The 20068-nt window shown below is 34.1% G+C and overlaps 1 protein-coding gene across 1 annotated transcript in view; it reads right to left on the bottom strand.

The window, feature by feature from the left end:
• Positions 1-261: 261 nt before the first annotated feature.
• The window catches only part of XPR1 (xenotropic and polytropic retrovirus receptor 1), a 92529-nt gene continuing 72722 nt past the window's right edge, over positions 262-20068 (bottom strand). The window contains exons 12-15 of the mRNA XM_026669235.2: positions 14949-15115; positions 13164-13303; positions 12046-12267; positions 262-5814 (exon numbers count right to left, since the gene is read on the bottom strand). Of these exons, the coding sequence (XP_026525020.2) occupies positions 5754-5814; positions 12046-12267; positions 13164-13303; positions 14949-15115 (590 nt within the window). The 3' untranslated portion in view covers positions 262-5753. The remainder of the gene's footprint in view (positions 5815-12045; positions 12268-13163; positions 13304-14948; positions 15116-20068) is intronic.

Raw genomic sequence — 20068 nt, forward strand, 5'->3', positions numbered from 1 at the left:
TTTTGTTTAAAAAGAAAAGAAACATGGTCCGCATTGATGAAATGTATCCTAATCACAATTATGTCCAATTCTGTCCTAAAGGCAGAATAGAAATTTAATCTGTAAGTAATAAATGTGTAAAAGTAGTCTTGTGGATGTCTAGCCAGTTACATAAGCTTGCACAGGTGCGATCTGTGTGCCTGATGTGATCAACATCAAAGTGTAAGAATAAAATCAACCATTAAAGACACATATAGCGTACAAAACCAAGCAGGCAAGTAGTCATTGGAAAACAAAGCTTGTAATAATGAAAAAGACAGATTAATAAATCAATCACTTATTCCTTTTAAAGCACAAACCACATTAACTCTTTTTATACAACCATCTAAGAACTATGAAACAGTACCACATTGTGCATTTTTTAAACCTACTTATCAAGAAAGTTAATCCCACACTTCAGAAAAGTCTTATATCCATGGGAGGAGAGTAGGGGAGGGAGAAGGAGACAGCTAAAAGCGCAATCACATAAAACATCATTATGAGTCCAAGCAAGCGGCAAGTCTTTTCTTCACCTTTTCCACTGAACCAAAAGAGGAGTGGAGAAGGGGATAGAGAAGGAAGAAAGTAAAGAGAAAAGCACCCACAAGAGGACTATATCACATTCCATAGTTACTTTTGACACCTACAGCTCGGGGCTTTGTAATATATAATTATTATTTAGACCAACACACCAATAAGGTGAAAAATGGGAATGAGATATATCTCAATATAGCAGCAGGGCAAAGTTGGATCTCAAAAGGCAAGTTTGTTGCCATCTCCAATCGCTTTTTGAAGAATTCTTAACAGTATAAGGCTGAAGGCTTAAACATGGTGGAGATAATTTAAAGTTTAGCATGGTAAATGGACTAATCTATTGGCATATACAGATACAAAGACTGCAGTTCATAGCCTAGTTATCAACCTATAGCTCCTTTACCTACTACAGCAGTGTAAAGAAAGGAAAAAATTGATTTTTCGACATCGAGTTAATAAAAATTTGAAAGCAAGATATATCCAAATGCACACCTTCCAATCAGAACTAACAGAACTATTTTGGCAACATTGTTGGTGTCTCGGGTTAAGTTACATATTGATATAAAGAGCAGAAAAAATATATAGGGGAAGGTATTAAGAGCATAAAAATGGCTACCCTCTCAAAGAAAACTTTCTTCCTTTTTAATAACTAGTTTTCAAAAAAAAAAAAAACACCACCTTACCAAGTCAGAACAATTTCTTCTAACACAACTGGTTTGCAGAAAGATTTCACAAAAATAATATAGGAGACTAATGTAATTGCCCAACTCAGCATGGTGATTAGAAAAGGAAATAGCTTTGTCTTACCTGACAACTGTATCAGTAAAATTGCATGATTCTGGATCTAACTATAGTAATAGGTTCTAAAATCTAGAATTTGAACTTATGCCTTCTGGCTTTTTTTATGACCCTTAGAGAAAAGTAGGATAGTCAAGAGATCCAATTTGTTATATATTAATAGGAAATCTTCCTAGCCAAGTTACATTTTTCTTCCCTGCTCTTTGCAGATTTGTGATTCTATAAGATTAGAGGCCTTATCAATAATGCTTCCTTGAAAATGAAAATATGAGAACACAATCATGGATTAAAAATGTTCATGTGCATCTCTTGAAGAAGCTTAGAAATATCTAGATGCTGAAGGCATTGCTTAATTTAGACACAGCATTTCTCCACAGAAAATAAATACACTGGACACATTTTTGTCCAATGAAGGGTGTTTTTTGTGGGTAGGGGGAAAGACGGACTTCCTTAATGATGAAATTGTCTTGATGTTTTTAAAACATTTTAAAATAAAATGATCTATACAAAGCTGATTCTACTACTACTTCCCTATAGGCTTGTGGTCAATTTCAAGCCAAAGTCCAGAATAACACAATGGAATTTGCTACAGGAATGATAGCACAGCATTTCCTCCTTAGACACCAGAATTATATACTTTTTCCTGAACACATTTCAACTTCCAATATGTGAACTTTTGTTTGTTTTCCTACAAAGCACACTTGCTTGTGTCAATCAAAAAGATAAAGAAATCAAGTAATAAAAAGCAAAGCATGAAAACAAAGGAGGGTTTTTTTTAATGCTCAGAATAAAGCCTGACTCCATCATTGCAAGATTCCTACTCTCCACAACTCTGTAACCTTTATAGAAAATGGACAAAGAGCAGGGGAGTTATTTTAATTCAAATATAACAAATTTATCTTCTCCTTTGAAAGAGGAAACCAAAAAGTAGCAAAGTGCTTCTGCATATCCTCACAAAGATGCTTCTACAGTCTTCTTGGCAGAGTGTCAATTCCATTTCATTTCCAAAACAGGTAACCGCTTAAGAAAGCCATTAATTCCCATGAGGTTCATATAGCTTTCTCTTATCCCCCTGTCATTTGGGTCAAAGAAAACCTAACCATTATGTAACGCAACATTAAATCTATTTGCCAGACATGGAAAAGGCCGAGTGCAAAAGTCAAAAGCATCAACCCTTCTTTCAGGACTTTAACTCTCTGAGGAAAAAAAAAATCTGAATATTTGTTGAGAGTCACGTGGCATTTCTCCACACTCCAGGAAAATTGAAATGGCATCCTAACTATCCCAATATTCCATTTTAGTTATTCTAAAAGTTTTCTACATAAGAAATTCAGATAGACTGGTTTTAATAAACAATTCTGCACTAACTATCCACAGGAAAATAGAGTGAACTCTGGAGATGAACCTCTACATTAGGAAGAGGCAGATATCAATTTCTTATGTTAGGCTACCAAGCACGAATTCTTTAGGACACACATTTCTTCCAAATATACAATTCAATTCAATGTAGGGCTTTTTGATGACAGAACCCGGGGGGGAGGGGCTTAGTTAATTAACTTGGCTAATCATTACAGATTCAAAAAAAAACAAAACCTCAACATACAATTTATGAAAGTTAGTCAAGTACTCTAAATATAAATTTAAATCTGGAACTTCACTTAATACTTCCATGTAAAATGTTGTGTTATGCACAAGGCAGTGATCTTTTTCAGTCAGATGATGGTGGTATGAAAAAAATTGTTCATTGTGGCATATATAATCTTCCTAATCTCATAGGCAAATTATTTCAAATTGCTGGTATTTCTAAATTTCTACCATCAAGTTACTCCTTCTGCTTCATCCTTAAATGTCAGTATCCTTCGGTATATCCTAAATAAATCTTTCCCTGTTATATGTCTTTGGCAGGAAGAATTTAGGGGACCCATGATTTATTCAGATTAACATTCCTTAGGTAGAATGACCTCTCATATTTGTTTAACTGAATGTATAAGTAGTTGCCATTATTCACATAAAGTTCGGTAGTAGTCTATTATTGTAATATGTAAAAAAAACCACCTCTCATTGAATTGCAGACTCATCTTGTAACAAACAGCTTAGTGGGACTCCAAATCCAACTTTTCTACTAGAACAGCCTGGTACTAGAATACCAAGCAATAACTGCTACACTGCAGAAGCACAAATAATGTACAACTCCAAAATCTACTTGCATTACGACCACAATGTCCTAAATTTTCTACCAAGTTAAAGCACAATAAAAAATAACTGTGATTTAAAGTTTCATTCTATAGCTCTCTTGCCTGTCAAGGAGTCCTGATTTTGTAGTTAATTTGTTTTGCCAGAAATTTGTTTTCTAGTTCCTTATGGCTACAGCACATTATGCATACTATTTTTAAGTCACAGTTGCTTTACAAAGTAAGTCTTGTGAATGGCTTGAAAGATAAAATAAGGAAATAAATTATTATAGATAAGGTTATTAACTAAGGAAAAAAAGGATAAAAGAGGAATCCTCTATGCTTAAAAGTATGCTTTCAAACCAAAGGAGATTGTACAGGAGAAAGGAACTAACACCATCTAAAAACCTAAACAAGAACAACACAGTCTTTGCTGTGAAATCCTATATCAATATCAGACTTAAGAAAATCTGAAATAGCTTCTCCCATCATAGGGTGGTGATCTCACAAATGCACACATTGTGTAACAGAGCACAATAAGCTTTCATTTGCTAATATGAAGTACAAATGCTTGGCATATACAACACAGGCTTTCTACTACAAGGAGAGGGAGTGGTCATCTTAAGCATTCATGCTGCTCTATCCTATGGATGCTGGAGGCCAATATGGAATTAAAAGAAATAATCAACCGATAACTTTTTTTAAAGAATTTACTAAAGTGTATGACCATCTACCATAAGTCCAATTAGCAGTGCTACTCATAATGCTTGTAAAAGTTTAGCCTAGCACCACATTGGAAATCTAGGACTTGGGGCAGGTAGGTTTAAAAAATGAAACAAAAGTTAACCTGAGGATGTTCTTGGACAGTGATTGTCAGACAAGTTTTTTGCCAAAGTATGGCAAAATATTTTATTTATTGAAAAAAATTAAAGAGCCCTTTCTATAGCAATGCCAACTTTCTCAATAGAGACTACGCAACCTCTGGATGACATAAATGACAAGCTGTTGAGTGTCTGCCTGAACCCAGTATATACTGCTGAATGAGTAATCCTATATCCACAAGACAGACCTTTGTCTCAATCAGTTTTATTTTTCTCTATTTTTTAGCTGGAATGAATGAACCAAACAGGAACTCCCTATTTAAAAATGGGATGATGTCCGGGAGACTCAGCTCACTAAAATGAAAACCATTCTTAAATGTATAAACTAAGGCTTTCTTGCATGGATATCGGACGGACTACATCTAGCTCTAGATTCTTTTTTCCAACAGAAATTTGGAGATCATGTTATTATTTCTGTGGAGGCACATGTACAAAGAAGATCCAGCTAAGGAAGGTGACAAGATTTCTGCGGGACCAGCAGCAGCAAGTAAAATTCAACAGAGCAACTTTGGCTTAAAATCAATCAGTCAATAATAAGGAGAAAAATAATCAGGTTAAGCTGGTGCAAGTTCTCTCAAAGAGGTATTTTAAAGGGCTTAACCTTGCAGCAAGAGAGATCAAGGATCTACATCCCCTTCTCCCCAACCACTTGCCTTTTTTTTCTTTTTTTAAAGAGTTACCAACTTCATTGCACAGGACTCAAAAACCATTCTCATAAGGTTAACTATCATAAATAATATGAAAACTATGTGCAACAAATACATCATATTTCAAAAAAAAAAAAAAAAAAAAGAAAGTTACACCAAATTAAAAAGTAGCTTCGTGAATGAAGGTACTGCTCTAAGTGCACTTTCCCGGCAAGTGCAGCTAGTGCCTTGGCGCTGGATATGAAAGAAAACACCAAAAATCAGAGCGCGAGCCAGAGTTAAAAACGCTGGTCCAGTTTCAACCAGTCAAAACTGGACTGAGCAGAGACCGAATGATTTTTCAGTAAAGTCCCATTAGGGAGTCCAAATGATGCTTCTTCATCCAGATTGTATGTCCTTGAAGAGATTGTAAACAATCTTTAAGACAGCTCCTTCCTTAAATGTCCCTCTGATTGGCAAAACAAAGTTAGATTTATATTTTAAAAACAAGAAATCAAATTAAAACCAGAAGAAAAGAAAAGAAAACACAGTGAGCTTGTTGGAGTCCATAGGAACCGGTCCGGAAGAGCTCAAAAAATGTGTTCAGATTTTTCTCCTGTTTTTAGCTGGAACTGTACCAGAGGATAGACTGGGTGGCAGTTGGGGTTGGGAAGGTAATAAAGCAAGAGAACATGAGGGATGTGGAACTTGACTCTGTGGGCATTTCATGTGTTTGCTTCATCATCTGTGTCTTCTATTAATACTTTGGTGTCATGAATCTTTGACCTGAGAAAACAGGAAATTAAACTTTCATTAACAATTTGTCAATCTATCAATTAATCAATCTTTATTTGGTCATAGATCAACAGTTAAGACACAAAAGTCACAATTAGGACAAAAGAGGAAAAATATAATTGCTCTAAAATATCTAAAAAGGATTAATCTAATTTTGTTTCTTTGACCACAGCTAAGTACTGTTGTGCAATTTGTACAATATGCCCTAGTATTTCCATTAAACCCTTTTAAGTATTTTAGAACAATTTAATTTTAATTATTTATTTATCCTAGCAACATAAACGATTAACCCCATTGACTATTATTATTAGCAGAGTTCATCTTACCCCCTGACCCAAACATCTGGGGAAATAGCTTTCTATGCATTTAAAACACAATCTAGGCAGAAGAACGTTGGTTAGACATATTAATGTTCATTGAACTAAATAAATATTATATATCAACAGCTCCCTCTGCTGAGTACTTGCTAGTATGAAAGGAACTTAGAAGAAAAAGCATTTCTACTGAAATGGGCATTCATTGTAATCATTGTTGGCACAGAATAAGCAGTGATGCTCTATGATCAGAATATTTTTTGCTCCTGTTGCAAGCTCCTTGCCATTAATATCTTTATTCTGTAAGCAATTCAAGTCAAAGGAGGCTTGCATGAGTTGAGCTCTGCATGTGTGTATGCCGGCCCAGTTGAAAATAAGTCACAGTCTGGTAGTGGGCCGTGGCCCAAAGGTTGGGGACCCCTGTGCTAGATAGAATCAAAATGGCAGGCTCCTAAAGTTCATCTTTCCCTATTATCATGAAGAATGAATGAATATACATACATACATACATACATGCATGTATATGTATATGCATATATATATTCTTCATGATGATACACACACACACACACACACACACACACACATATGCAAATTTGAGAAAATAAAATGGCATTTTGCTTTTGTTGTGTTCACGTGAGAGCATTTAAATCTATGTGTTAATTGGGATCCAAAATCAGGAAATGAAGGGGATTTTAAATGTAGCCTCAAAACTCCCTCCCCCAATCATCATCCTCAATATTCAAGCTCATATGAGCATTTGCTAGCACAATGAACATGTCTTCTAGTTGTGATATGAATTAAATAGAATGTTGTCCTGCAAAGTAATCTTTACATTCTAGAATCTGATTAGATTCTAAGTTTGTATACAAAAGCAGTAGGTTCAGGTTCATTCTAATCTGGAAAGGAAAAAAATTACTTGAGTACACCAAGCTCAGGCCCAGATACACAGCCAAGTTTTTAAAGCTTTGGAAAAGGCCAATAGGAAAAAAACTACTCGAAGGAGGAAAAAACTGCTAGAAGGAGAAAAAAATCTGTTACATGTTATGAACACATGAGCTTGAACAAAGTGCAAGAGAACTGAAAAAGTTATAAGCCTTTAGAGACCCAAGAAAGAATGAGAATGGTGATTTGAGAATAGCTACTAAGAAAGAAGTCTGTTATTAATGTTTTATAGCAATGGCATGAATATAAATATAAAACCAAGACTGTTTATGATGAAAGATTGACAGGAAACAATTAGTGAAGGGTACAAGATGAAAAGTTTTGAATGTGAGACAGACCATTTTTTTAAACTATCAAAAAATGGATTGGGGGGCGGGGGGGGGGGGGATGGACAAGGAAGAACAGGAAAAAAGTGAAATGCCTGAAACGAGAATGACTTCAGGAAGATACAAGTTCTTTATGAAAAAATAATTAAAAATGTATTAATAGAAGGAATTAAAGAGGATGGGGAACCTTCGTGGAAGAGAGTAAAAACAATTGTTACAAATTGCTATATAAACATGAAGGCAAATAAGGGAGTACAAAAAAGTAAGCTTGTTGAAATAATAAAGTGTAGGAGTATGAGAAAATTTATATAAAATGATTGCTGTGAAAAATGAGAATACCCAAACCCAGAGACAAACATATAAAATCAGTAAATAAGAAGAATTTCAAAGAATAAAAATTAAAAGTGACAGAGAACATGAACAATGTTTTGATGGAAATAAAAAAGTTCTAGAAGTAGAAGAGGGCGAGTCAAGTAACAGAGCTCTTAAATATACCAAGCTCAGGCCCAGATACACAGCCAAGTTTTTAAAGCTTTGGAAAAGGCCAATGGAGTTGGGGCCATTCCAATCTCTGAGGGGAGAATATTTCATAAGGCAGGGAGAGAAAGCTTATCTTTTAGTTCTTGCCAGTCAACACTCTTCGGCTGATGAGATCTGCAGCAGGCCTAATCAATTGGATCAATTTGAATGGGAAACTCTTGGGAAAATTTGATCCCTCTCAAGTAACCTGGTCCCAAGGTGACATAAAGGTGACAACCAGCACCTTGAATTGGACCCAGAAACATACTAGCAGCCGGTACAGCTCACAGAGCAGTGTTGTTACATTGTAGTGTAGCCAGCACCATTTATTAGCCATGCAGCTCAATTTTGCACCAACTGAAGTTTCTGAATGCTTTTCAATGGCAGCCCAATGTAGAGTGGTTGCAGTAATCTAAGTGAGAGGTAACAAGGGCATGGGTATAAGGTTAAAAATAATCAAACAATATAAGTAGTTCTGGATTTTTGACAATTCTGACCGGAACTTCCATTGCTTAATATGCAATTGTTAAGTGAGTCATCACATAACCACATCTGAATTTATGACCTTTTCAGCCACAGTCATTAAGCAAATCATAGAGCGGTTAAGTGCATCGTCTATTGACTTTGCTTGTTGGAAACTTGAGTGGAAAGGTCACAATTAGCAATCACGGGATCCTGGGATGCTGCAACTGTTGTAATTATATGCTGGTTGCCAATACCAGAATTGCAATCACGTGATCGTGGGGCTGCTGTGATCATTGTAAATTAGTTTTTTCAGTTTTGACGTAACTTTGGTTGCTAAATGAATGATCCTAAGTCAAGCACAACTTAAAAATAAAACATAGCCAACCACTAGAACTAAAACCAACATTAAAAGATAATAAAACAGGAAGATGAAAAATTTGAGCAATAAATCACAGCAAACTAAAGAGCAAGAAAAAAATCAATTTTTTTTATACAGTTTGAATTTTGAATTTCAGATGAGCTTTAAACAAGTTAGACAAGATGATTTGCTGCAGCATAATTATATGGCAAGTGCTCTGTATTCCGTTACATTTCATAAATTAAGCTATGCTAGATTGGGAGGTTAAGATAATTTATAATTTGAGGACAGGGAAAGTTGGATACTGGCTGGAATTTAAAGCCAAAAGTTGTTCATTATTTTCTCAAATAATTATTTCAATCAATAACCAATTAAAAGCTAATAACAAAATAAATGAATTTAAACATCTCTTTGAGAAATATGTGATAAAATTACACTACAAGAAGGGGTATCAAAAGCTAAATCTCCAGAGGGTAGAGGATAGAATAACAAGCATTATTCTAAAAAGATTTGGACAGGACGGCAGCAAATGTAGCACTAATGGAGTCTGAGAAGGGAAAACAGATAATAAGGAAGGATGGCAAAATTCTTCATGCCTGTATGTCACAGTTTCACAAAGAATGATTGCATTATCTTCCTTGCCTAAGCACACATGATTAAAAAGAGTGGCAACTTCCATATTTTCTAACAGGATAATGTTGTTGTGAATGAAATGCATAATAGGAAAACTATTATGCATTCTCTTACCCAGCTGCTGTAATTCAAGCAAACTGAGAGATATTATGTGGCTCCCAAGTTACCATGGCTATGACAAAAATTATATTAAATTTAATACTGTAAACTGCCTTTGATGTATGAGAATAAAAAGATTTTTTTATTGAGGTGATTTCAAATTATTCCTGGATGGGTTTTAAAAGATGACTGCATTTGATCTTTACTGAAATGCAGAAATCAATTTACGGCTGTAGGAATACAAGGTCATAACACGAAATCATCTGGACCTAACACATGGCCATTCAATTACTCTCAAGGTGAAATTATGTTGTATACAACTTCTCTGAGAGAACGGGGAGGAAGAAATGATTAAGAATTGCAACTTAAATGCAACAAAAATATGATGTAATCCTTTAAAATTTCCCCCCCAAATCATGTTGTGTTGATACTGGCGCTATTGAAAAATATACTTGTAAGAGCTGTTTCTGCTACAAAATAATTTAAATTTTTTAGCATCACCATATTTTCTTTCTATTTGCACTATTTTTACTTATTCTTTTATTTCTATTGTTTATTTTCACTCCATATAATTTTATGTTTACTTTTTACTTATGTGAAAATCTTTAATAGAAAGTATGTATGTATGTATGTATGTATGTATGTATGTATGTATGTATGTATGTAAATTTTAACATCACCATAAAGAGAAAACCAACAAAAACACCAAATAAAAATGGATCAATATGGGGACAGGTCAAGGTCCCTACAGATAAAAAGGAGGTATGATAATCCAGTACTAAATGGGGGAAGAAGGGAAAACTCAATGATGAACATGACACGGGTACAGCTTGCCTAAAATGAAATACACATTCATTTAGAGGAGGAGCTGTCCCTACCTTTTATAAATCTGACAGTACATCCAATTGGTATTTGTGTATAAATGATAACAATCCTATAACTAAAACCAAATAATATGCTTTCATCCACAAGACAGCAAGCTATTGGAGGACATGACTGAAAATCATTTGGGGAATATCTTTTAGCTGGCTTGATATTTAGTCAGTATGCCCAGTGATGGCAGTAGGAACAATGGAAGATGGTAGCTTCAATAGATTGTCAGAAGACCGAGTTACACATTGAATCTATGCAATAGGTTATGATCTCAACCAAAAGACTTATGCAAGAAACCAGTGAAGGTGCTTTGTTATAAGAGTTATAGCCCTGAGGGAACTGGAATCACAGCAACTGTTTAATACTTCCCCTGGGTATTACTGTAGCTAGATTCATTACTTATTAGTAGTGAGTCACACCAATTGTTATGCATGCAAAATTATGCAGATTTGGAGTACAGGCTTCAGCTCAATATACTTAGAAATATTAAAATAATCTTAATTCCATGCTATATACAGTATAAGTGCCATATGTATATGTAGAAAATCTGTGTGCAACTGAGCAGGGCAATAGATTTAAACTAGAATTGGGTTTGGACAAAATATGGATAAATACTGCATATAATTTGATAAATTATATTAATCTCTTTGTGTTAGACATCTTAATAATTGAATTTGATTAGATACTCAATGATCACAAGAATATAAGAATACAAGAACTATGTCACATCCTTATCATAAATTCTAGCCTTCCCACAGTTAAGAAAGCTAGGTACATTCTGCTCTTGCCAATAGGCAGTGAATTAGCAGTAACTAATATAATGTCAACTCTACATAGTATCTTAATGTAATTCTAAGTATCTTTATACCAACCACAGATTTCTTCTCCTTGAAAGAATGCCTTCTGCCCTGAATGAAAAAAGCTGCCCATGAACAAAGTTCAATCTACCAAAAATTCTCAATTTCCTGGAACTTGTAGGGCTCCAAGAAAAATGGGGCCTTCTGAGTCGGTAATCTAGGACACAACTACTTCAAAGAACAGATAGCACCTTGACATACTGCATTCTCAAGGTTAATTTTCCCCATCTTCCCAAATGCTGACTTTCTCCTGGCAAATACTGCACAGAGGGTGAGAATGATCCATCCCAACAAAAGAATAGCATCTTGTGAGGAGATGAAAGATTGATAGGCACTACACAAGATTTAGAGAAAAAGATTTAGGACTCTCTGAAACACCAACATCTAATGCTTGCCAACAACCCTCTGGGTAAGGGGATGCATACATGAGAGAAAATCCAGTTTATCAGTTTTATTTCCACTAACTTCTGGCTACATGAAGAGCGTATGCATTAATTTAATTAAATATTACATATATTAATTAAAATGCATTAAGAATTCGTAACGTTAGGAAAGTTGGGTATCAGAAAGCAATGTAAACTGGCTTCTTTTGGGGTGGAAATCAATAGAAAAAAATGGCCAGCTTTCTTTTACTTCTCCCTTATTAGATTTATTTATTAAATCTAATTTGGCCTGTTCCAATTGTATGCCCTTCAGAAATTTCAGCACTCTTTTTGGTCATTTCAGCTGTGAATTCTGCAAATTGCAGTCCCAAGAATATTGAAGGAAAACACATGGAGAAAAAGGTCTTCTAATCAAATAAGAAACTCATTGGGCTATTGTGTAACACGTACTGTGAAGCAAGACGTGGTCTGGGCAAGGACACACTCTGGCTACACTTCCAAGCTCTGTTTTTCTGGCGGTTTCGGACACCATCCTCCTGGTCCATCATCTGTTCAAGCAGGGTCTGATCGTCTGCATTCAGAGGTGCCACTGAAATATCGCGGACAGCTCGGAACTCACCACAGTTATTCAGATGTTCATTCTCTAATCGGAAGAAATTCCACACAAACCGCCTGAAAAGTGGAAGATAATAAGCAACTACAAGATTTGAAGATATTGACATATGCATAAATATACTATATTTTATAAGAAAAATCAATTTTCCACTTTTCCCCAAAGGAATGACAAAGAAGAAAACTAAAGCCGGAGCATTAGCATTAATTTTCCAATTGACTAATCAATACATGTAAATTGATTGACAGCCTTTTTCAAAATTATTATTATTATTAAATTTATTTGCCATCTAGCTCACCATGGGGCTACACTAGGCAGCTCACAAAGAAATAAAAAGGAAGTGTAAACAAAGTGAAAGTAAAATAATAGAATAAAATAAATAAGGAAAAAAATCCAAGAAATACATTGATATGACTACCAAAAAGTAAATTAATATTATCATAACAAGTCAAATACTGGAGGGGAAAAAAGATCAAAATTTCAGTTTAATGAGTTGATGCGAGCATATGCTAAACTTGGATACCGAAGCCTAGTCCCCTTACTCAAACATTAAATCTAGGTTTGATTCCCAACAGATAAACCCAAATGCTCAAACTGTGATAAAATGTAAATCACGCTTTCATAGATATTTTATAATCCCTCTTAAAAATAATATGAAATTGTATTAATTAGCTTCTGGGATATTTCTAATAGTTATAAATGTAGATGTTTCAAATCCTGAATGTTAGAGACCATATCCAAGGTCTCTTTTGATTTGTGGTTTCTGTCTGCATTTTTAAATGCTACATAATACTTTTTTTAAATGGTGCAAGTATTGTTCATTTGAGTGGGCTGATTTAGAGCTGTAGAGAGAGAATAAAATATTTTTAATTACAGAAGATAAATGCACTCATAATTATTTACAAATAGGCCCTCCAAAGCTCAGTAACTATGCTGTTAGTGCAGTGCATCTTACCGGAAAACCTCTAGTGGTGCAAATACAGTAGCAATGATGTCACCAGCAAAAGGGTGAATTTCCATGGTAGTCAGAGAAATCTGGATAGTCCATGCAAAACGTAGAATCACATCTTCTACAATGGCACAGTAGTAATAGGCCTGTTAAACAGATAAAATAGGCAGTTGTAGTATCAAGGAATAATATCCACCAAATCAACCTCCAAATAAATATATATAAATAGAGATATCCAGTTCTTCATTTGCAGACTCTACCTTTGCAATCATTTTTATGGTTATAAGTACAGTATCATCGGAGGTGAGCTAAATTTCTAGCTATCAACTTGTTGAAGGACAAATATTACATATCTAAAAGGGCAGCAACAGTTTCATTTCTGATAGTAAATGAATTTTATATTGTTTTCTAAACATAGGTAGTCTTTGACTTACAACCACAACTAAGCCCCAAATTTCCATTGCTCAGCAAGATAATGGTTAAGTGAGTTTTGCCCCATTTTATGACCTTTCTTGCCATAGCTGTTATGTGAATCACTGCAGTTGTTAAGCTAGTAATAAGTGAATTTGGCTTTCCCACTGACTTTGCTTGTCAAAAGGTTGCAAAAGGTAACCATATGACCCGAGGTCAATGGAACCATCATAAGTATGAGTCAGTTGCCAAGTGTCCAAATTTTGATCTCATGACTGTGGGGATGCTGCAGTGGCCGTAAATGTGAAAAACAATCATAAGTTACTTTTTAAAATACTGTTGTAACTTCAAATTGTCACTAAATGAATGGCTGTAAGTCAAGGACTATCTATATTCTGTTGTCAAGGAACTATAGATCTTTCAAACCATAACATACCATACTTCACTTATACTTTACAATCTATTACTACAGTACTCACAATAAAAATCTATTAACCAAAGACAACAATAATTTTCGGTTTTTGGTTCTATTGTGTGTTCTTCTGCTAGACAGTAATATAACTGCAAGAAATATAGCATACTTTCATGTTATGTTGGTGCCTGACATAAACATCTTGATGCCTTGAAAGACTTGCTGTCTCTTGCACATAAGAACTTCTGCATAGTATACATCATTTTTTTTCTTTTTCTTTTTGGCCAAACTACAACTTAACCTATTATTAAATTCCAGACATGCTCCCATCAGTTCAAACAAACCTAGGGTCATCTGTGGTAGCGCAGTGGTTAGAATGCAGTACTGCAGGTTACTTTTGTTGACTGCTGGTTGCCTGCAATTTGGCAGTTCAAATCTCACCAGGCTTATGGTTGACTCAGCCTTCCATCATTCTGAGGTTGGTAGAATGAGACCCAGATTGTTGGGAGCCATATGCTGACTCTGTAAACCACTTAGAGAGGGCTGTAAAGCACTGTAAAGCGGTATATAAGTTTAAGTGCTATTGCTATCTCTAGAGCACTTGGTTATTGCTTTATACCAGTAAGATGTGGGGATGGGAGATGAGACCAGGGAAAATGTATGGATGCTTGAGAAACAGAAACAGAGAAAATGAAAGAGAAAATAATTAGCTGCTAAGGTGATGGAAGAAAAATTGAAAGAAATATTTTTGCTCTTTCTGAACTAATTCTTCATGTGAATACCTACTTATTTTTGATCCTTCAACTATGTTTCAGCTTAATCAGTTCTCTCTTTCAAAACACATTTTTAAAGATAGTATCTATCTACAATCAAGATAATGCTCAGTTTAAACAGAAATTAATAGAAGAAGCCCTCTTCAGCATGCATACTGATAAGCATTTCCAAATAAACACTGTCCATGTACACACTTTTTGTGGGTATACAATCTCTTCCCGGAGGAAAGTATTTTCACCGGCGTTCTTGTCAAAAAGACCCCAATCCATCTTCAAGTCCCAGATAAGAGTATAACAGGAACTAATGAAGTAGAAGACAATCCACAAATAGAAGAATACTTGGTAATCGTTGTGTTTTTGAACTACAAGAAAGAAAAACAGTAATGTTAAATAAGACTATATAGTACAGACTTCACTACATAAAATGGAATTCAGTTAAACATATCTCAGATTCCTTTTGGCAGTGGATGGTATTTTATATAAGTAGGATCCCCTGTAACACTGCATTTAAAGAAATACTAGTATCTGCTTTCCACTTCTATAAAAAGACTTGATTATTCACATCTGAATAACCACTTAGAATCTTATGAAAATATAGTTGGTTAAAAGGAAGTTACCTTTACCTGCTACAGGGGAGGATTACCAATGCCATTCTGCACCCCACCCCACAAAGGTGATAAACACTCATCTTTGTACAGTATAAGGATGTATGTTTATTTTTCTTTAAAGGATTGAGGTTACTAAGAGTTTGAGTATAGCTCTGCAATTCAGTGTTGTGTTCAAATGTTTTAAATAGCTTACTCCTCCTAAGAATACATATTATTTTACTCTCTCAACTTTGTGTTCAACAGGCTGCAATGTGTGTGTGTTTCATGATAACAAGATGGTGGGGTTATATATGCGAGTATCTGATTACAACTGTAGAGCATAAGCAAGTTTGTATTGTAAAGAATAAGTACAGTATAGCAATGAGTACATAAGGACCAATTAAGAGTTTAAAATTACATGCAGATCATATTTTTAAGGTGGCAAGAAGAAAGGCAGTACTCTCCAAAAAATGAACTTTATTGCCTATCTACACTTTGAGAAAGATCACATGAATAAGCCAAAAGGTTATTGGAAGAGTGGATGGCTGAGACTAAAATAGCACTTTTGATCTTGAATAAACAAAAAATATGTTATGTTTGGGGAAAGCCATTCCAGTAAAAGAACCTTATTCCAATTCCAGCTGTGAAATGTGGTGATGGTGACTTGCTTTACTATCTCTGGACCAGGATAGCTTGCCATCATTAATGGAACTATGTATTTTGAATTTTGCTAGCAAATTGTACAGTAATTTTTTAGAGTATCTGCTTGTAAATTGAAGCTAAAGAGAAAGTAGGCCACAACTCAAAAAACACAAGCCCTATGACCAAAGTACAGTTAAAACAGAAGAAAATGTTTTAAAACAGCCAAGTCAAAATCCTGATATAAATTTTAAGAAATGTTGTGAAAGGAGAAGTGGGGTAATTCAAGGAAGCTCACCAACCTCCCTCAGTTGATGTTTGATTTTTAAAGAGGAATGGGTTAAAATTCCCCCAAGCTGGTGTGTACAAGTGATCAACAGATACCAGAAACATTTAATTACATCATGAAAGTTAATGAAAGCAAAGGTTCACATACTTTCAAATATATGCAAATATTTAGCTGTTCAAATCTATGTTTTTAAAAAACATTTTTAAAAATATGTGTTTGACATGTTTATTTTTTAATATATTTTTTGCTCAACATTGCCCAGACTCACTTCTTATGAGATGGGCAGCTACATAAATGTGATTAAATGAATGAATGAATGAATGAATGAATGAATGAATGAATGAATAAATAAATAAATAAATAAATATTCTTTTGTTCTTTCATTTTATGGAGTAGGCCAAGGAAAAAATAACCCCAAGAGCAATATTGGAAACAACAAAAGGAAAACAAAATATAAATAATCCCATAAATTATTTTGTAAAAATATTCCATAAGGATATATTTAAAAGGAAAATGTGTAAGATCTTCACATGCAACACAGAGATGCAAGCTCTGATTTTTAGAATGAAGCACTTAGGTAAAATCTAGCATGACTTTTGAATTGTTTAGTAAACCTATGAAACAATATTTGTTTGTTTGTTTAGTTTATTTGCCAGTTATGTTGCCGTGGGGCTACCCTAAGTGGCTTACAATAATAAAAAGGAAGAAAATGAAAGACATGTAAACTGTATACAATGAGAATACATCAATACAATATCCAAAAATATGAACAGGTGAAGAGCAGAGTAAAGTGAGGGGGGGGGTGTCTGCCATCAATCCAACAGTCACTTGTAGCATGGACCTCCCCCATTTGGTCCCTAAGCCAACCAGCAGAACTTTAGGCTCTTGCAGAAGGATAGGAGGCTTGTGGTAGGTCTTTATCTTAGAGGGTAAAATGTATGGGAAACCTGATTTCATACCCTTAGTGTGAAATAATTTATCTGACAAAAGAGTATTTATCTGAGACAGCCAGATACTTTACAAGAATATCTTGATAAGAAGAAATTTGTATGTAAAATAGATAAGCTCTTAGAGAAACTATTGCATAAATGCAGATTGCTTTTGTTATTGTAACCAATAAGGATGCCATTCAAATTTTCTCCTGTAGATGGAAATGAATGCTTCTGCATACAAAACATGGAACTTAATGTTGCATGCAAAAAATTCAATTAAATAATAAGAATGTCATCATTCCACTCCACAGCTATCTACCAGGGTATTTTACAACAAAAAGTGAATAGAGATGCTATCCCTGGGGAAAAAGGGGAGCTTGATCCATTTTTTTAAAAAAAAGAATAAATTCATGAAAATCATTCAGACTTAGTCAGGATTACTTAAATTCTACATATAGTGTACTAAACAAATACGGTATACTTTTTACACTAAAATATATGTTAAATCTGGATACAATATTGTTTCATCTAATTTTACATATGCATTTACATTTTATATGCAAACTCTCCTCTATAATGGATTTTGGGTACATGTTTTCATATAATTAGATAAAACTGAATAGAGTTGCTTGACCATGAGATAAGTGGCATATAAATGTATGTATGTATGTATGTATGTATGTATGTATGTATGTATGTAAGTAAATAAACAACCTCAAATTATAGGTACTGATTAACTAAGTTTGTAAACTCAGGACCAAGTCTAGGATGGTTAAAAGGTTCTTTACTCTGGTCAAAGGGAGAAACAGCAGTCACTTTTTAAAAATAGGTGATAGTTAAGTTGGTAAAGATGCACAAGACTATGTCAACAAAGGCATTCAAATATTGCCGAAATAGGGAGGTCTAATGCAAAAATTTATATAGGTAGAAAATAGCAAGTTTTTCTCAAACTTCAATTGCTAGGCTCTTCACAAAAATTCTGCCACACAAATGCCAGTCTTTAAACACATTATTCCCTCTTTGTGAACATTTAAACACTGAATAAATGAATATTCAAGTGCATTTTGTAGAACATGTAGGATAAATATTTAAAATTCAGTTGATATCAACTGAAAAAAAATAAATCATTATTTTGCATCAATTGTTTTTGTGATTACAATAAAGTCCAGTTAAAACAGGGTCTGCAATTTTATACAGTCCAGGACAGATTTAGTTTCTGAGTAGAATGCACAGGATTATACATGAAAAAGGATAAAGAATAAGGATAAAGAAACGTGCCAGGACAAAATCTAAATGTATTTAATCCTCCCCACATATTAAAACAATATCTTTCTAATTCATTCAGAATTACTTTTCAGTATCAACTTTTGGAAGTGTTCTGATGACTACAGGTAATCTAATCCTAAAGCAAAATTACCCATAATAATAATTGGGGAGTTATGATAGAATTTTATGTGTAAAAATATATTTGTTTTTGATTTTGTAATCATAAATTTCAAGTAACAAATGTGCCTGTTCCATTGAAACAGACCAAGACGCTGTATTAGATCTTGCAGCATTTTTCATAAATTGGCATATTTACTGTCTTGATAATTTATAATAATTTATTCATTATTTATCTGCTCAACATGTAAGTTTTACTACCAGAATGTTTCTAGCCATAATGTAACAACCTTAAACTTTAAAGATGAATGCTAATAGCTGCAATCACACTTAATGATCAACTATAATATATGGTTATGTGCTCAATTGAGTGATCCAATGCAGAGTGCCAGAATTTCAAAATAGCTTTTCTTCTCTATATGTATATAGAGAGCAATAAAAGCTTCACTGAAATATAGTTTTTTAAAAAGCAGTCAGAAGCTACAGTTTAAAATAAAACTAGCTTTGCTAAACCACTAAAACAATGCTAGCATGAAGTAGAATTATTTAGAAACTATCTACAACTAATTTTAAGCCACAATATCTGGTTTACACATTATGCTAAACCATCATACAGTGTGTCTATTCTGAGAGGGGCGGAACATAATTAGTATGGAACACACCCACTATTACCTACCACTATTATGAATATAAACATAATTATACTTATTCCTGCTTTATTGCTATTATTGGCTGCATTTTTTTTCTTTCAGAGAAGAAAATTGAAGGGTGGATGCTTGCACTGCATTCATTCTTGGTCATACAGCTAAATTTAAAATATAGCTTACGTTTATATGCAAGCCCTGCACACATCTTTTCATTTTCTTCCTTTGAAGGTGACAAAATATAGATCAATTATAAAAGAATAGTTTAGCAGTAATGAACAGATTTAATTAGATGCAACTAGAAACTAAAACAAAGTAAACTAATTTGTCCTATGGATCTCAGACCCTGTCTTTTTGGGAAATGTCAAAAATGAAAGCTGAAAAATAAGGTGAGCTTCACTTGGTCACTGTATTACATATTTAATATTGGGTTTCCATTCTAGAACTCTTATGTAAAAGTAAATAATTCTGGAACCATGTGCTGTAAGAAAGAATCTGTATCGATCACTGATAATACCCTAGTCCTCATGGAATGCAAACTATTTGCCTTACAATCAAATGTGTCTGAAGTGCTCACAGGAAAATTTGTCAAATATAGAAGGAAGCATCTGAAAAGGGATTTAATAAGAAGAGCTAGACAAATATGAACTTAAAGGCAAGATCATAGGAACACTCCTTGTAACTTTTACAAAATACGTTTATAAATGTTATCACAAATTTTGTCAATTTCCCAGGGAGAGAAATTGACCAACATTTGAGAGCCAACATTTTTCTGTCTTCCAAAAACTTTTCAATGTGTAAAGGATCCATTCTCCACACATATTTAAATTATTTTCAAAAG

The sequence above is a fragment of the Notechis scutatus genome, chromosome 3, assembly GCF_049901735.1.
Source record: "Notechis scutatus isolate UNSWTSFEM ecotype Mainland chromosome 3, rNotScu1.2, whole genome shotgun sequence".
Classification (NCBI taxonomy): domain Eukaryota; kingdom Metazoa; phylum Chordata; class Lepidosauria; order Squamata; family Elapidae; genus Notechis; species Notechis scutatus.